Source organism: Danio rerio, chromosome 7, assembly GCF_052040795.2.
Source record: "Danio rerio strain M-AB ecotype USA chromosome 7, GRCz13ab, whole genome shotgun sequence".
Lineage (NCBI taxonomy): Eukaryota > Metazoa > Chordata > Actinopteri > Cypriniformes > Danionidae > Danio > Danio rerio.
The window spans coordinates 5,189,814-5,205,162 of NC_141027.1; the positions used below are offsets into that span (position 1 = coordinate 5,189,814).

Sequence of the window (15,349 nt, forward strand, 5' to 3'; positions counted from 1 at the left end):
CGGTCTATTATGTTTTCTTTGTGTATATAGACACATGAAAAAAGTCATAAGTTTCTTTAACCAATTATTTTTATTTACATAATTTAAGTTAAAAAAACTGCAGAGATGTTAAAATGATCGTTACGATATAATAATAATGACTGAAATGGGAAACCATATTTGTGAAATTCAATAGGTGGCGATAATGCTATAGAGTTAGTTACCATATATGGTTTGCCTAGATTGTGTGTCCTAGATTGTGTGTGCCTCAAACGTGTGTGGTTCTGCGGGCCTGCAGCTGGATATATCACGAGTACTGTGCTATAGTATGGTTCAAAAACACTAGTTCATAGTAAATACACATTAGTATTTACTTTAAAATTACTATAGTATTTTATTTTGATTTTCTCAGCTGTGCTCACTGTTGGGTATTGCCCAATTTAGAATGCCAGTTCTTTAAATGTTGCTGACCACTTCAGCACTCTGGTTAAGGAGTAGGAGTCAGGAGATAATTTCAATCTTTTATTTATGAGCAGGGAGGTAGTTTCCTGTAATAAACAATAAGTAAACGTAAATAATAAAATATCAAACACGAAAATATTTATGTACTGACACAATAAATATCCTAAACTAAACAATAGTCAATAGACTAACGTATGCTGAATGTAAACAGAATATAAATAGACATCAATGACTAAAGCTGCATTATATAAAGGGCATGTGACAGCATAAGGCATAACAAATGTAGAATATAGTAAACTGAATCATAATAAAACAAACGAGATCTCAACGATGACATCGGGATTAGCCGCGATGCTGATGGTAGCAGCACTTTCACTTTTGGTTTACACGGAAACTAATGCTCGCGGCCGATCGCGGGTCATTAACAACATCAAGCACTTAACATCAAGCATACAAGGGTAATTACAAACATGATATGAAGGAACAAACTCACTTGGCAATAACTTTACCCCGTACTTCACAATATCTCACGGATGGCAATCGCGTCTCACTCAGATGAGTCAGCACATTCAACTTCTCATATATCGACTCAAATATGCATCCTCTGGAAGTTACATCCTACATTCATAATATAAGCCCTTTACAGAACAAAGAATTCAGAACACTCACACTTTTAAACTTGTTATTTTCCATACAGTGATAAATCAATGCTTTGCGAAATTCAAGACATAGGCTCATTCTGAAAATGTACCCCTAAATACATTTCTGGAGATCATGAATTATGTATCTAGAACAGTGGTTCTCAAACTGTGGTACGTGTACCACTAGTGGTACTAGGGCTTCCTTCTAGTGGTACGCGGAGGAATCAAATATGTCATATGTACATGCTACATATATTTAAAAAATGATTTATATATGAATATGATGGCATATAGCCTGTGTTTCCAGGTGTTGATGAATAGGCTACTATGTTAATACTTTACAGGAGTACAGGAGGTTTTTTTCAAGAACAGTAACCTAACATTTTTAACTTTTAAAAGCACATTTTAAGTTAAATGTTGACGTTTTGAGTCAGTAGTTACACTGTATTTCAATACTGGTCATTATGGTGGTACTTGGAGAGACATTTTTTTCTGAAAAAAAGTTTGAGATCCACTGATCTAGAAGTACGTGTGGCGGCATTTCATTTTTTTTAACAAACGATACGGGCCGTTCCTTTTCCCGATTACCAGCTGACCACTTACCTCCATATGGACGGCTTTCCGGCTGTTACCAGTCTGTTCAGTAGCTCGCCATGTATGTTGATGGACTTGAGATGCAGAGAGGAGATGACCACGACTACAGGGTTAGAGTCTGGTGAAGAACGGTTCCAGAAAGCAGGTAAGACATTAATTCATTCATTCATCTTCTGCCACTTTTCCGGGGCCGGGTCGCGGGGGCAGCAGTCTTAGGAGAGAACCCCAGACTTCCCTCTCCCCAGACACTTCCTCCAGCACCTCCAGGTTGATCCCAAGGCGTTCCCAGGCCAGCTGAGAGACATAGTCCCTCCAGCGTGTCCTGGGTCTTCCCCGAGGCTTCCTCCCGGTGGGACATGTCTGGAACACCTCCCTAGGTAGGCATCCAGGAGGCATCAGATGCCCGAGCCACCTCAGCTGACTTCTCTCGATGTGGAGGAGCAGCGACTCTACAGGTGTCAGAGCTCCTTCTTCACCACAACGGACCGGTACATCGACCGCAGGTAAATCTGTGCTTTTTAAAATACTATTGAGGTGTTTGAATTTACAGATTGTATCCTGATGCTTTAAGGAGTTTTAATATGAATTTGTTGAATTGATAACTTTACTTCTGCTTGATAATAATAATTTTTATTTATATAGCGCCTTTCCAGAGCTCAAGGACACTTTACAAGGAATGCGACAAAAAGATAAACAAACATACATGAAGTCAAATATAACACACTGGAATTACACAAACAAGACGTAGGAGACAACTGAGCAGAGTGGAGGTGGATCAGATTAAAGTAGTCAGTTTGGCAGATCAGAAGCGAAGCATTCAGAAAATAAGTGAGTCTTAAGTAAGGATTTGAATTCAGAGATATTATTAGCAGAGCGGAGTGAGCGTGGTGGGGAGATCCAGAGTTTGGGTGCAATAACACTAAATGATCTGCCCCCATTGAAGAGAGGCGGTACAGAGGGACAGCGAGAAGGCCAGAGTCAGTGCAACGTAATGAACGAGTCGGGGTGTAGGGGACAAGCATGTTGCAGAGATAGGAGGGAGCTAGGCTGTTTAGGGATCTAAATGCAAGAATTTTAAATTTAATGCGATAAGCAACTGGGAGCCAATGGAGGTTGTACAAGATTGGGGTTATGTGAGCAGAACGTTCGGTGTGAGTGAGTATTCTAGCCGCAGAGTTTGAATATACTGTAATCTGGAGATGAGGCTGGCAGCAGACCAATAAAAAGAGCATTAGGCCGTACTAACACTATGTACAGTTGCCTCGAACCGGGCCAAAGCACGCTTGTCCCCCCTCCCGTCTCCCCCGACGGCCCGCGCTCACACCACAAACGGGCTTCGGTACGCTTACGTCATCGCTGCTGTGAGAAGCGCTCTCTCACTCAGCAGCACAGTGGAGATTTCTCTAGTTATATCGTTTCAGTCGTTTGATATGCCATAAAATATTTTGCCAAACAGTCCTTAGGGATGCGGAGACAAGCAGTCAGATTTTTCGCCGAACAGATCCGCCACTTTTGGCGCTCATAAGCAATTATAAAGCTCTCATGCTGCAGGAATGAGGAGGTCTGCTGAAGGCGCGCAGCTGTGGTGCTGTGAGGAGTTCTCGTCTTTAATAAACTACGGCAGTTTGTGTTCACTGAACAGTAAGAATGATTAATAAATCCATATAAAACAGCCCCTTAAAAGTCACGTCTCGCTTTCAGTTTCGGGCTTTGGCGCGTTTTGCACTCACACACAAGCGTACCGCGCCAAGGCCCAAGTGAACCGTGCCTGAGCCCGATTCAGCGCACTCACACTTCTCAAATGATCCAGGAAACAGGCCTGGGCACGGTACGGATGGCAGAGTGTGAGTAGGCCCTTACAGTAGTCAATGCGTGAGGAGACAAATGCATTGATGACAGTCTCAGCATCCTTGCTGCTGATGAAGGGACGCAGTTGGGAAATGCGACTGTGGCGAGGGGGCGTGGCCGAGAGCCGTGGGAACGTGGTGAGGCCACCGCGTAAGTGGATACACCTGCGGTGCGCACCTGCCTCGGATCCCACGAAAGGAGCTCTGGACCATAAAAGGAGGACCGATGGCAGAGGAAGGCGAGAGAGGACCGGGCCCGGGCATATTGTTTTACTTTTGCTTTCAGTTTGACGGCAGTCTCCGTGAGGAGCTGCTGTCCGTTTGTTTTGGTTTAGACGGCAGTCTCCGTGAGGAGCTGCCGTCATTGTTATTAATAAATATTTTAAACCTGCGTCGGTTCTCTGCCTCCTTCTTCCCGGCGGCCATAGGGCCGTAAACTTCATTACAGCGACGTAAATGAAAGAATGCAGATTTAGTGACAGATTTAATGTGAGACTGAAAAGAGAGTGTGGAGTCGAAGATTACACCTACATTTTTTACAGAAGTAGATGTTTTAATGTGCGAGCCAGCAATCTCACAGCAGAAACTGGTGGAAATATTGCTGGTAAGTGCTGGCGTGCCAATAAAAATCATCTCTGTTTTGTCCATGTGGAGTTTCAGGGAATTTGAGTGAGCCAATCATTAATATCCTTCACACAAGCGGAGATGTTGTCAATTTGGGCGGATGAGGTAGGTGTACATACAGAGTAAAGTTGAATATCATCTGCATAAAAGTGATAGTTTAGAACGTGACGTTGTAAAATTAGACCAAGTGGGATTAGGTAAATTGTGAACAATAGTGGGCCTAGAACAGAAAATATTTTATAGTTATAATAAGTTATAATAAATGTTATTACCAACCTGGGCTCATTGTGGAAACGTAGCCCCGCGGACGTTTCTGTGGACTGCGAGATATGTCCTGGGAGGTACGTATTCGAGCAGTTTTTGTTTTCGCGGATCCGCGAGAGGCCGCTGTGCTCGCTTTTTCGTGTCTCGGACACCTCTCGGGAGCGCGCTCCGTTCGTGCCCACGCTGTTCTCATGCGAAAAGCCGCCGGATCGGCAGACCCGGCCGCCCTCCTCTTCCTCCTCCTCCTCCTTCACTAAACCCAAGCGACGGTTTGCAAAAGCTGTCCAGAAAAAAAAAAGCAAAAGCCCTCGTCTTCGACCGCATTTTCGGATCCCGCGGCGTTCTCACCCTTATTTTTCGGATTCTGTTTCTCATCTTACCTGATTTCCGGAACCGCTGATCCCCGGACTCGATCCCGGTTGTCGTCCCCGCGGCCAGCTCCTCCTCCGGGGCCTCAGCTCCGCCGACGCAACGCTGTGAGCTTAGCGGACAAACTGGTTGCATCAGGAAAGCCCTCCACTCGGAGGCGAGCCGTCGGCCGGTGAGCATGAAGAGGAGGAGCGGAGCGGCGCCAAACCGCCCCGCAGCGTTCGCTTGAAAAAAAATAAACGCGGCTGTACGTACCTCCGGCCACGTAAATCGCGGTTTCCAGAAACGTCCGCGTGGCTAAGTTTCCAGAATGAGCTTGGGTTGGTTATTACAGTTAATTTGCGCTGACATTAAAGAGTTAGAAATCCTGTCATTTTCTAAACTATTCAGTGGTTTTGATCAAGACTGAGGCTGATTAACAGATAATATTAATCTGAGGGATTTTTACAGCAGTTTAATTCAGCGGATGTTTTCTTGATGAACATAACAAAAGGGTGGTCAGTCTGAACAGTGCACAAGGGTTATAAACGGCTTCATATTTCACCAGTTAATGGTGTGTTTTCACTTGTGCTCATTCTTAAACAGGTATACAGTATCAACAGAGGAATGCCATTAGGGTGTGTTGTTTATAAAGAGCAGCGTTCACTCCACCCTGCAGCCAGAGAAACAATGATGAACATACGTGCCGCAGGAAACATCTAGAACCAGCGCAGTTAATACATTTAGAAAAATAAATAGGCTATTAGGGCGGCACGGTGGCTCAGTGGTCAGCACTGTGGCCTCCCAGCAAGGTCACTAGTTCGAGCCTCGGCTGGTCCAGTTGGCATTTCTGTGTGGAGTTGGCATGTTCTCCACGTGTTGGTGTGGGTTTCCTCCGGGTGCTCCGGTTTCCCCCACAGTCCAAACACATGCGCTATAAGTGAATTGATGAACTAAACGACTGCACTAAATGCCAGAATGGTTGACGGTTCATTCCGCTGTGGTGATCCCTGATAAATAAGGCACTAATGAATGAATTTGCTATTAATTACAACATTTATTTTGTGTCATGGAGAGCTAATGTTCAGTAAGCAGGAGATAACGGGACTTTCATTTGTTTTTGGATTAAGCACTAGTGTTTTACCCCATTATTAACATGGTGAAAGTTCATTAATTTAGGTTTTTGATTATTGCATGTTTCCCAGAGACGGCTGGAAGGGCATATCCGCTGTGTAAAAACTTGATGGATAAGTTGGCAGTTCATTCCGCTGTGGCGACCCCGGATTAATAAAGGGACTAAGCCGACAAGAAAATGAATGAATAATTCATAGTTTTCATTTATTCTTCAGTCTTCTGATGACTTTCAGGGCTAATAAGAGAGTGGGCTTTGTTTACCAGCTGTTTCTCTCTCAGGATGGTTTTTATGGCACTGAATGTGCTGTGACGTCCTGAAATAGGAAATGTTAGTATAAACTGGCCATTCTGGTTATTCTAGTCACTTGTCAGCATCATCAAATGACTCATTTAAGGGCGTTTTAGCAGCAAAACACTCCAAGTTGTTCACTGACAGACATGCGATGGTGTTTATGTATGCGTTAGCTCTAGGCTAGCTGATCAGATAGAGCAGCAGAAGCCGCGACTGGAGGACATTTTAGATTCAGAACACAAATATTTAATAAAGATCATTTCATACATCACAGTGCCTGATTGAAGACGAGACAAGAAGATGGGAGGTAAGAAAATACAGCTAATATCCTAAAACATGGGGTTTAACTGTTTTTATACTGTGACATTGAAGAATATGAAGCGTTCTTTATACTTAATTTTATTGACATACAAAGCTACAAAGTTGGTTTTATTCACCAACATTAAAACAAATACTATAGTCATTTATAGTAATGGTGTTTTTGAACCATACAGTAAAGCAAATTGGACTGTATATATAGTATTTATACCAAAAAATTGGTTTTTACTACAGTAAACAAGTGCTTTGTAGTGCATTATACCCTACAGTATTGGGTCATTTGTTTATATTACTGTAGTTGTTGTGTTACCATAGCAACTATATAATTACGTCAGCAGATTCTTCACTGTAGTAAACTTAGCATACTAAAGTAATACTATAGTAATTTTATGTAACATGGTCCAAAACCTATATCACATATTAAATACACTATAGTACTTTTAATTACTATAGTATTTTTTTAGTGGTTATGCAAAAATACTTGTGAGAATGCTTTATTCGGTAACACTTTACAATAACAGTACATGAATAATGATGTATTAATATGTAAACTAAATATTACTTTGTTATGAATTAATGATGAGTTAAGGTATGCACTAATTATGAATTAACTTTAACTACAACAAGAGTCGCATGAGTTCATGTGTGAATAATGGCTACCTTAATTACTTGTTAGTTCATGATTGTTTGTTAATTAATGTATTAATTACCACATTCGTTTATGCTTAATTTAACCATGATGAACTCGTGATATGTTAATGTATAATTATGTTGTGACTTTACTTGGAGGGGCACATCATCATTAACCGATTCTTAACTACTCATGAAGTCCTTATGCACGTCCAACTAGTGAGTTTACACTGAATAACAATAGAAAAGTGTTCTGTCAACATCAACATGAAGAGGAGTTCATAAGTAGTTAAGGATGAGTTAATGGTGATGTGCCCCTCCAAGTAAAGTCATGACATAACTATACATTAACAGCTCATGAGTTCATGTTGGTTACATTTAGCCTAAACTTAAATGTTAATTAATACATTAATTAACAACATGTACTAACAAGTAATTAAGGTAGCCATTATTCACACATGAACTCATGTGACTCATGTTGTACTTAAAGTTAATTCATGATTAGTGCATACCTTAACTCATCATTAATTCATAATAAAGTAATGTTTAGTTTACATATGAATACATCATTATTCATGTACTGTTATTGTAAAGTGTTACCCTTTATTCTTTATACCTCCCATATGGTCTAGTGGTTAGGATTCCTCATTTTCACCCAGGCGGCCTAAGGGTTTGACTCCCGGTATTGGAAGCAAAATTTTAACCTCTACATATATTCATATATTGTAACATATACACTTGTAATCATGCTTATTTATCTGCACACTACTGCTTATTAATAGCAACCTGGACATATATTCATATATTGTAAATCTGTTCATAGCTAATCCAACCTGTATATAATGTTGCTAATACATCAATCTGTAAATATCACCATCGTTTTTCTATAACTGCACTTTATTACTCATATCTGTATCCTACACTTGCTGATATTGCACTGCTGGTTAGACCTTAACTGCATTTCGTTGCCTTGTACTTGTACATGTGTAATGACAATAAAGTTATATCTAATCTAATCTATTTTTTTTTTGCAAACATTGAAAAATCATTGTGTGATGCTGTTGAGCCCCAAAGCTCTTTGAAATAGATATTTTTATCTTGTGCAAAAGGAATAATGCCAGATTTTGTTGAAGTGTTAGGCCTTTTAATGCAACATTAACTCAGGTTGAGCATAATATAAGTCCGTAGACCACACTGTATATTACTGAAACAGTAGCATTTAGTAGCAATGTATTATTTTATAAAAATATCTCTCATTATTATTTATATATAATCTTTAAATCATATAATTAAATTTTTATTTTGACTTATGTCATGCTGATAATGAGATAAAGCATGGATCTTTAAAAAAAAAGTAGTTTAAGCAGTCATTTTGACTTTGTGGAAAAAAGGCTCATGCCCAACGAGACATTTATCTCTTCTGCTTATGATCAGTATTTTTTGAGACTTTTTTTACATTAATGTTCAAATAAATTTCACTAGCGTTAAGCCGAGAGAATGTGCAAAATCACTCGCTGATGTTAGATGGTGCTTAATAAAAAACAAAAATACCCCAGCCCACATGGTGGCGCTGCACACATTGGAGAAGAAGTCACCATTATGCTTTTTTCTTTGGATTTATTGTGGAAACTTTTGCATCTCTGTTTAACCTTCAATTAAAAAGCCATTAAAGAAAATTAGGAAAAGAATCAACATCATCGAACACTATTGGATCCGCAATTCCTATTTAATTGGCTTGACTGTTTTGTGCATGAGTGCCACAAGGTCATAATTTACTTTAACTTCATCAGTTTAAGGCTGGTAAATTAGGGGTGGGGGATGGTTACCATTGTGGCAGTAACAGAGGAAGTAGCCCAGGAGGGCCAGGAGGGGACCAGAGGCAAGACAAGACATGGGCAGAACCAAGGATGTGTTGATTTAGAATAAGCCAGGTGCTGGAGCAGGAGATTATTGAGGGTCAGGGACACAGCCTGTTGAGGGAGGGAGAACCCATGAAGGAGTAGTGGTACACGGGACATTCAGGTTGGGGGGGGGGGGGTAGTGCTCATCATTTTGCCCTAATCCCTTCAGAGGGTCCCGCTGAAGCACAAGTGTCAAACTCAGTTCCACGAGGGCCGCAGCTCTGTGCAATTTAGTTTCAACCCTAATTAAATACACTTGATTAAACTAATTCAGCCCTTGAGCCTTGTCTGAAACCAACAGGTAAGTGTGTTGAAGTAGGGCTGGAACTCTACAGGGCTGCGGCCGTCTAGGTACTTTGGATTCTAGGAGTTTGACATCCGTTGTGTGAAGGGATTAGAGTAAAGGGAAGAACTCTTCCAAATTGAGCACAGTGTGTGAAAACAAACAACTTCCTCGTTCAAAGGATCATGATCAAACTCTTCGTTTGAAATGGCACTTCAATATGACGGCCTTAATTTTCTCACTTAAAAGTGCCCACTGGAAGAGAAGATATCCTGTTTGGAAAGCACAACAAGACAGCAACATGGATCAGGATGACCTCAGTAATTCCAGAGTGACAGAGGACTGAGGCAGAGCTCACAGAGGCTTGCAGGATGGAGTGGACGAGGTGTAGATTGAGGAGTGTAATAAAGAGGCATAGGAGGGGGCAATGAGTAACCAAGGTGTAGCTGGAGGGACAAGAGGGGCCGACAGAGCTGGTTGGATGATGGTGGAGATGAGGGAGTAGTAAGCCAAGGTGGAAGTGCAGGGTTGGAAGGCCATAGTGGAGTTACAGGAGCTAGCAATGGTACAGTTTGTTGACTGGCCGCAGGGATGGAAGGAACAGGTGGCAGAGAAGAGGGAGGGCTTGGTGGGTGGGGTGCTGCTTATGCCAGATAAGTCTTTGCTGGTGGGAAATAGCAGAGGCTCTGGAAAGTTTTGATTGGCTGTAACCAGCAGGAGTCTTTGCTGGACAAGACCAGTGGGAACATAGGGGATTTGCTACTGAGTAGAACCAGCAGTGGCTTATTCATGGTGACAATTCACTCCGTCACCCAGCATCCATTCCATGAAATCAGGAAAGGTCTCTCGAGGGCTCAGGAAGGCGGTGCAGGAAGATCTGATGGTCGATATGGAGAAAATCTTCTACATGCTCCTTGAGAGAGAAACTCTCCTGCTCCAAGCAGACAAAAATGGGCAAACAAATCAGGGGTACACAAATGTGCTGTTAACCGATTCAATCTTGTCTTCTGTCACAGCTGGTGATCTTTGGTTTTAACCAAACTGGTCCAATGGTAATTTACCATAGTTGTGTTTTAAAGAGAGCTCAGGGTATCCTATGCACCCCAGACCACTCTGTGTATCAGCTGCTGCCATCAGGACGTCGTTTTAAAGTTCCGATTTGCAGGACAAACAGAACTAGAAATTCTTTTATGATGGTGGCCATTAGGTCATTAAATAGGTCCAGGAGAAAGGGAGATGCACCTACAAAATGATGTATTGTATGCTGTGTGGTAATATTTTGTTAATGTGTACATGGAATTTCGCCTGTTACGGCACCTTGCTGCAGTTTTAGTTTCCCTAAATGGGATAATAAAGAGTCTGAGTCTGTCTGTCTGAGTCTTTGATGCTATACCAACTCGTAGATGTCAAAAACAATAACATTTAAAACCTTTTATCACAAGGTATTAAACGTCAGTAATAATCATGTTCCATAAATGTCCCGATGTTTTATTCATGTCATTGACCTTTTTTGAATTTATTTAATAATTTTTAATGATTATCTCATATATTTAACTTCTATGGCACACAAGACATTTTTTTACAGTTCAAATTCGGGCAAAGATCTTCAGCTCTAGGGGAAAAGTGGTGACAAAGGTGCAGGACATGTAGAACCGCAAATGGTGGTTCAACTGAGCAACCATGAGTTTTATTTGAAACTGCTCATCATATTTTACTATGCATTTCTTTACTAACTTAATATCTTCGTTTTACATGGATACAATCAATTTTACATGATATAATCAACACCATTAGTTCCATTATTAACAATAGCATGTTTCTCAAACAGCATCCGAGTCTCTACAAGAGAAAAGGATTGTTCTTCTTGGGAAAACTGGAGATGGCAAGAGCAGCGCGGGGAACACGATTCTCAAACAAGAGGTATTCAAGAGCAAAGCTTCACCTGAATCTGTGACAGCTGAATGTGTCAGCGGAGATCGAAAGATTGATGGAAAGAAGATCACAGTCATCGACACGCCTGGACTCTTTGACACTGCCGTCGATGAGGAGACCATTAAATCTGAGATCATTAGATCAGTGATCGAAAGCTCTCCAGGTCCAGACGTGTTCACCATCGTCCTGAAGGTTGGCAGATACACGGGACATGAGATGGAGATAGTGGATAAAATTGTGGAATATTGTGGAGAAGATACCTTTAATCACTCTGTGGTTTTGTTCACTCATGGAGAGCAGCTAGAAGGTCAAACCATCGAGGAGTTTGTGAAGATGAGTCCAAAACTTCAGGAGCTGGTTAATAAATGTGGCGGTCGCTGTCACGTCATCGACAGCAAGTACTGGAAGAAACGACAAATGGGATACAGAAGCAACAGAGTTCAGGTGAAGAAACTCTTGGAGACCATCGAGGAGAAGCTGAAGGACAACAAGAACAGCTGCTACACCAATGAGCTGCTCCAGATGGTGGAGGAGGAAATTCAAGAGGAGGTCAAGAACATGGATGAAGTCAGTTTGTCTCCTGAGGAAAAACGGGAGATTGCGAAAAAGATTGTGCATAAGAAACTTCTCATTCAACTTGCTGGAGTCGCTACAGGCACTCTGACTGGAGCCTTTCTGGGCATCGGAGTTGCTGTGGCATCTGTCGTTACTTTACTGAAAGCTGTAGGAACAATAGCAGGAGCCGCAGCAGCCGGAGCTTCAGGACTAGCAGGTGGAGCCTCAGGATTAGCAGCCGGAGCCTCGGGACTAGTGACTGGAGCTTCAGGACTCGCGGCTGGAGCTTCGGGATTAGCAGCGGGAACTGTGGCAGTGGAGGCAGGGCTGGTCACCGGTGCCAGTGCAGGCATTGGAGCAGGTCTTGGAGCGGCTGCTGGTTCAGGAATCACGGCAGGGATTGTTGTTGGAGCCGCAGCTCTTGCTGGAGCGATTGGTGGAGGAATTACTGGATGCAAAGCAGCGGATGAATCCGATTCAGTGTGTGACGCCATTAGAAATGCAGCAAAAATAAATTATGAGAATGCCAAAGGTGTGGTGAAAAAAGCCCAAAAACATCAACACAAACTTTTGAAAATCAAAAAGAATGATAAATTAGAATGATAACTTTTATTAAGCTATCCCAACAGTTTCACAGACAAACATGCTTTAAATAAAATGAAGAACAAACTGAAATGATGTAAAAAAACGGACAAACCTAAGTTTGCTTTGGCAGTTCAAAACTGCCCACCAAAGCGACCTTTTGGGGAGTTAGTTTTAGCTCCTAAACACATTTGAGCATTGGTTTGTTACAATTACACAGTCATTAAGTGTGTGCTGGAAAAAAAACGAACACAACAAATAAACAACATGAATGCACTAGAGAGTTGAGAAGCAGAGCTGGTACAGATGTATCTGCAATTGTGCAATCGCTTGCTTCAAAGGCGTAGATTTAGGGTGGACGGAGGGGATGTGTCCCCACCAATATCCTCTGACCATTGAAATGTCCCCACCAATAATTCAATCCACTTAAAAAAATTAAATATTTAAATTGCGCTGTCAACATTAACTTAGACACGCAAAAAGAGTTAAATCACGTTCTCTCCTTAAGCCCTTCTGCCCCTAAAACACATTTGGACTAGACTTTTTTTTTTAAAGTATCGATATTTTAGCTATATTTAATAATTTCTGCATAACTAAATGTTTTAGTGCTGTGTACATTTATTAATTTATTAAGTGAGAATTGAGAGTTATAGTCAGAATTCTGAGTTATAAAGTCAGAATTCCAAGTTATAAAGTTAGAATTTAGAGGTATTACATTAGAATTGCGAGTTATAAAGTCAGAGTTCCGAATTATTAAGTCAGAATTCAGAGTTATAAAGTTAGAATTCAAAGTTACTAAGTTAGAATTGCGAGTTATGAAGTCAGAATTCCAAGTTATAAAGTTAGAATTTAGAGGTATCAAGTTAGAATTGTGAGTTGTAAAGTCAGAATTCCGAGTTATAAAGTCAGAATTCCATGTTATTAAGTTATAATTCTGAGTTATTTAGTCAGAATTCCAAGTTAAGTTAGAATAGTGAGTTATAAAGTCAGAATTTCATGTTATTAATGTAGAACTCCGAGTTATTAGGTCAGAATTCCGAGTTAATAGGTTAGAATTGTGAGTTATAGTCAGAATTCCGAGTTATTAAGTCAAAATTCCGAGTTATTAGGTTAGAATTGTGAGTTATAGTCAGAATTCCGAGTTATAAAGTTAGAATTCTGAGTTATTAGGTCAGAATTCTGATTTATAAAGTCAGAAATCCGAGTTAAGTCAGAATTCCGAGCTATTAGGTCAGAATTCTGAGTTATTAAGTTTGAATTTCAAGTTATAAAGTCAGAATTCTGAGTAAGTTATAAAATCAGAATTCCGAGTTATAAAGTCAGAATTCAGAGTTATAAAGTCAGAATTTCGAGTTATAAAGTCAAAATTAAACTGCATGAAACTCTTTGAAATCAAAATAAAAACGGCGGTATTCCCCTTTCTTTTCAATTCAGGTGTTATCACCCCTCCTGTGCAATCCTCAAAACAGTTATATAGCAGTGCGTGACTGTCAGTTGATGCGCTCCATAGAGATAAATAGATGCTGTTTCCCAAACGAATTCTGTATATGTGATTTGAAGAGGAGAGAAAGTCTGGGTTTTGGGTGCGTGTTTGAATAGACATATTCACATAATTAATAATAATAATATCTAAAGATGTCGATCTTGGTGTTTTTTTTTTTTCAAACACAAATAGTTTCGTCCTAAATGAGCACAAAAAGTTAGGAAAGCAGTGGGATGCTTTCATAATAACAATAAATGTGTGCACTTTTAAAGTGACACCTGTTATTTAATGTAATCACACGAAAAAATCTAAATAAATAAGAGATTCATTTGTTGCTCTTTAATCAGAATATGCAAGTTACACAGTGAAGAAACGGCTAATGAGATTTGATAACTTGATTCTATTTCATTACAATAGCTATTAATTTTAATAAGCTGAACTGTTTGCTAATTTATTTGCTACTAATGTGTATATTTATTTTTTCTTCTGTGATTAATAATAAAAATAAAATATGTACTGTCCATTTAACTGTTTATTTATAATGAAACAGCTTCAAATGAACGTAATTTGGGGGTTTTTGAGGGGCGAATCCCTTATTATAGTGGGCATATCCCTTATTTTCACATCCCAATGTTGACAGGTATGGATAAACAATCAAAGGTAATGTGTTAATGTGCATGCGTCTTTTATAACAGCCTTCCATTGCTGTTGTCGCCAGTAACGAGGGTGAGCACTTATTTCACACGTGCAATCAGAGTCCATGCATGCTAAAGTTGATTTCAGGCAGAATGTCTTTATTTTGTGCAGGTGAATAAAGTATTTGCTTCTACTTTTTTCATTATTATGTGCATTCAAAATTCGCTCCTTGTACACACATCACATTTCTAAACACTGCAGTTTTCCCACACTAGCATGCAAGTTCCCTTTAGCACGGTCAAAAACCGTGCGCTTTCCCATTCCTGGCGCTTAAACGGGCACCTTAGTTATCAGTCAGCGACACTTAGTGGACAACAAAAATCACTACAACACAAAAAAGTGGCTCCTACATCTTTAAATTCGTAAGTTATTTCAAACAAAACAAATTTAAACTACAATATTCCAACAATTTTTTTTTGTAATTATTTTATGTTTCTGTTGATTTTTTTCCTGTTTAAAAAATGTATTTAACATTGTCCCCAACATATTTATTTGCTGTTGTGTAGGTGCATAAGTAGATAGTGCATACTGTATAGTGTACCATTTAAGACGCAGCTATAATCTATATACTGTAAATATAATCTAAATAATAAGCAGTTATCTAGATTATTTAAACTGAACTCAGATTAGTCAGATCAAATGATCTTCAACTTGCTGTTATGGAATCAATTTAAGCGCGGATGTTTAGCTCGGCTCACTGAAGTCAGGCTTTTGACTTTTATCCCGCTTTTCTTAACCACTTTTATGAAACAGCCCCCAGCTGTTTCTCTCTCAGGATGGGTTT

The 15,349-nt window shown here is 40.1% G+C and overlaps 1 protein-coding gene across 1 annotated transcript; it reads left to right on the forward strand.

Annotated features, from left to right (window-relative positions):
- The first annotated feature begins 6,296 nt into the window (after positions 1-6,296).
- si:dkeyp-67a8.4 lies at positions 6,297-14,698 on the forward strand. The gene is made up of 2 exons (XM_087260395.1): positions 6,297-6,492; positions 11,146-14,698. The coding sequence occupies exons 1-2, from the start codon at positions 6,486-6,488 to the stop codon at positions 12,405-12,407; spliced, it is 1,269 nt and encodes a 422-aa protein (XP_087116521.1). The 5' UTR covers positions 6,297-6,485; the 3' UTR covers positions 12,408-14,698.
- Positions 14,699-15,349: the final 651 nt, after the last annotated feature.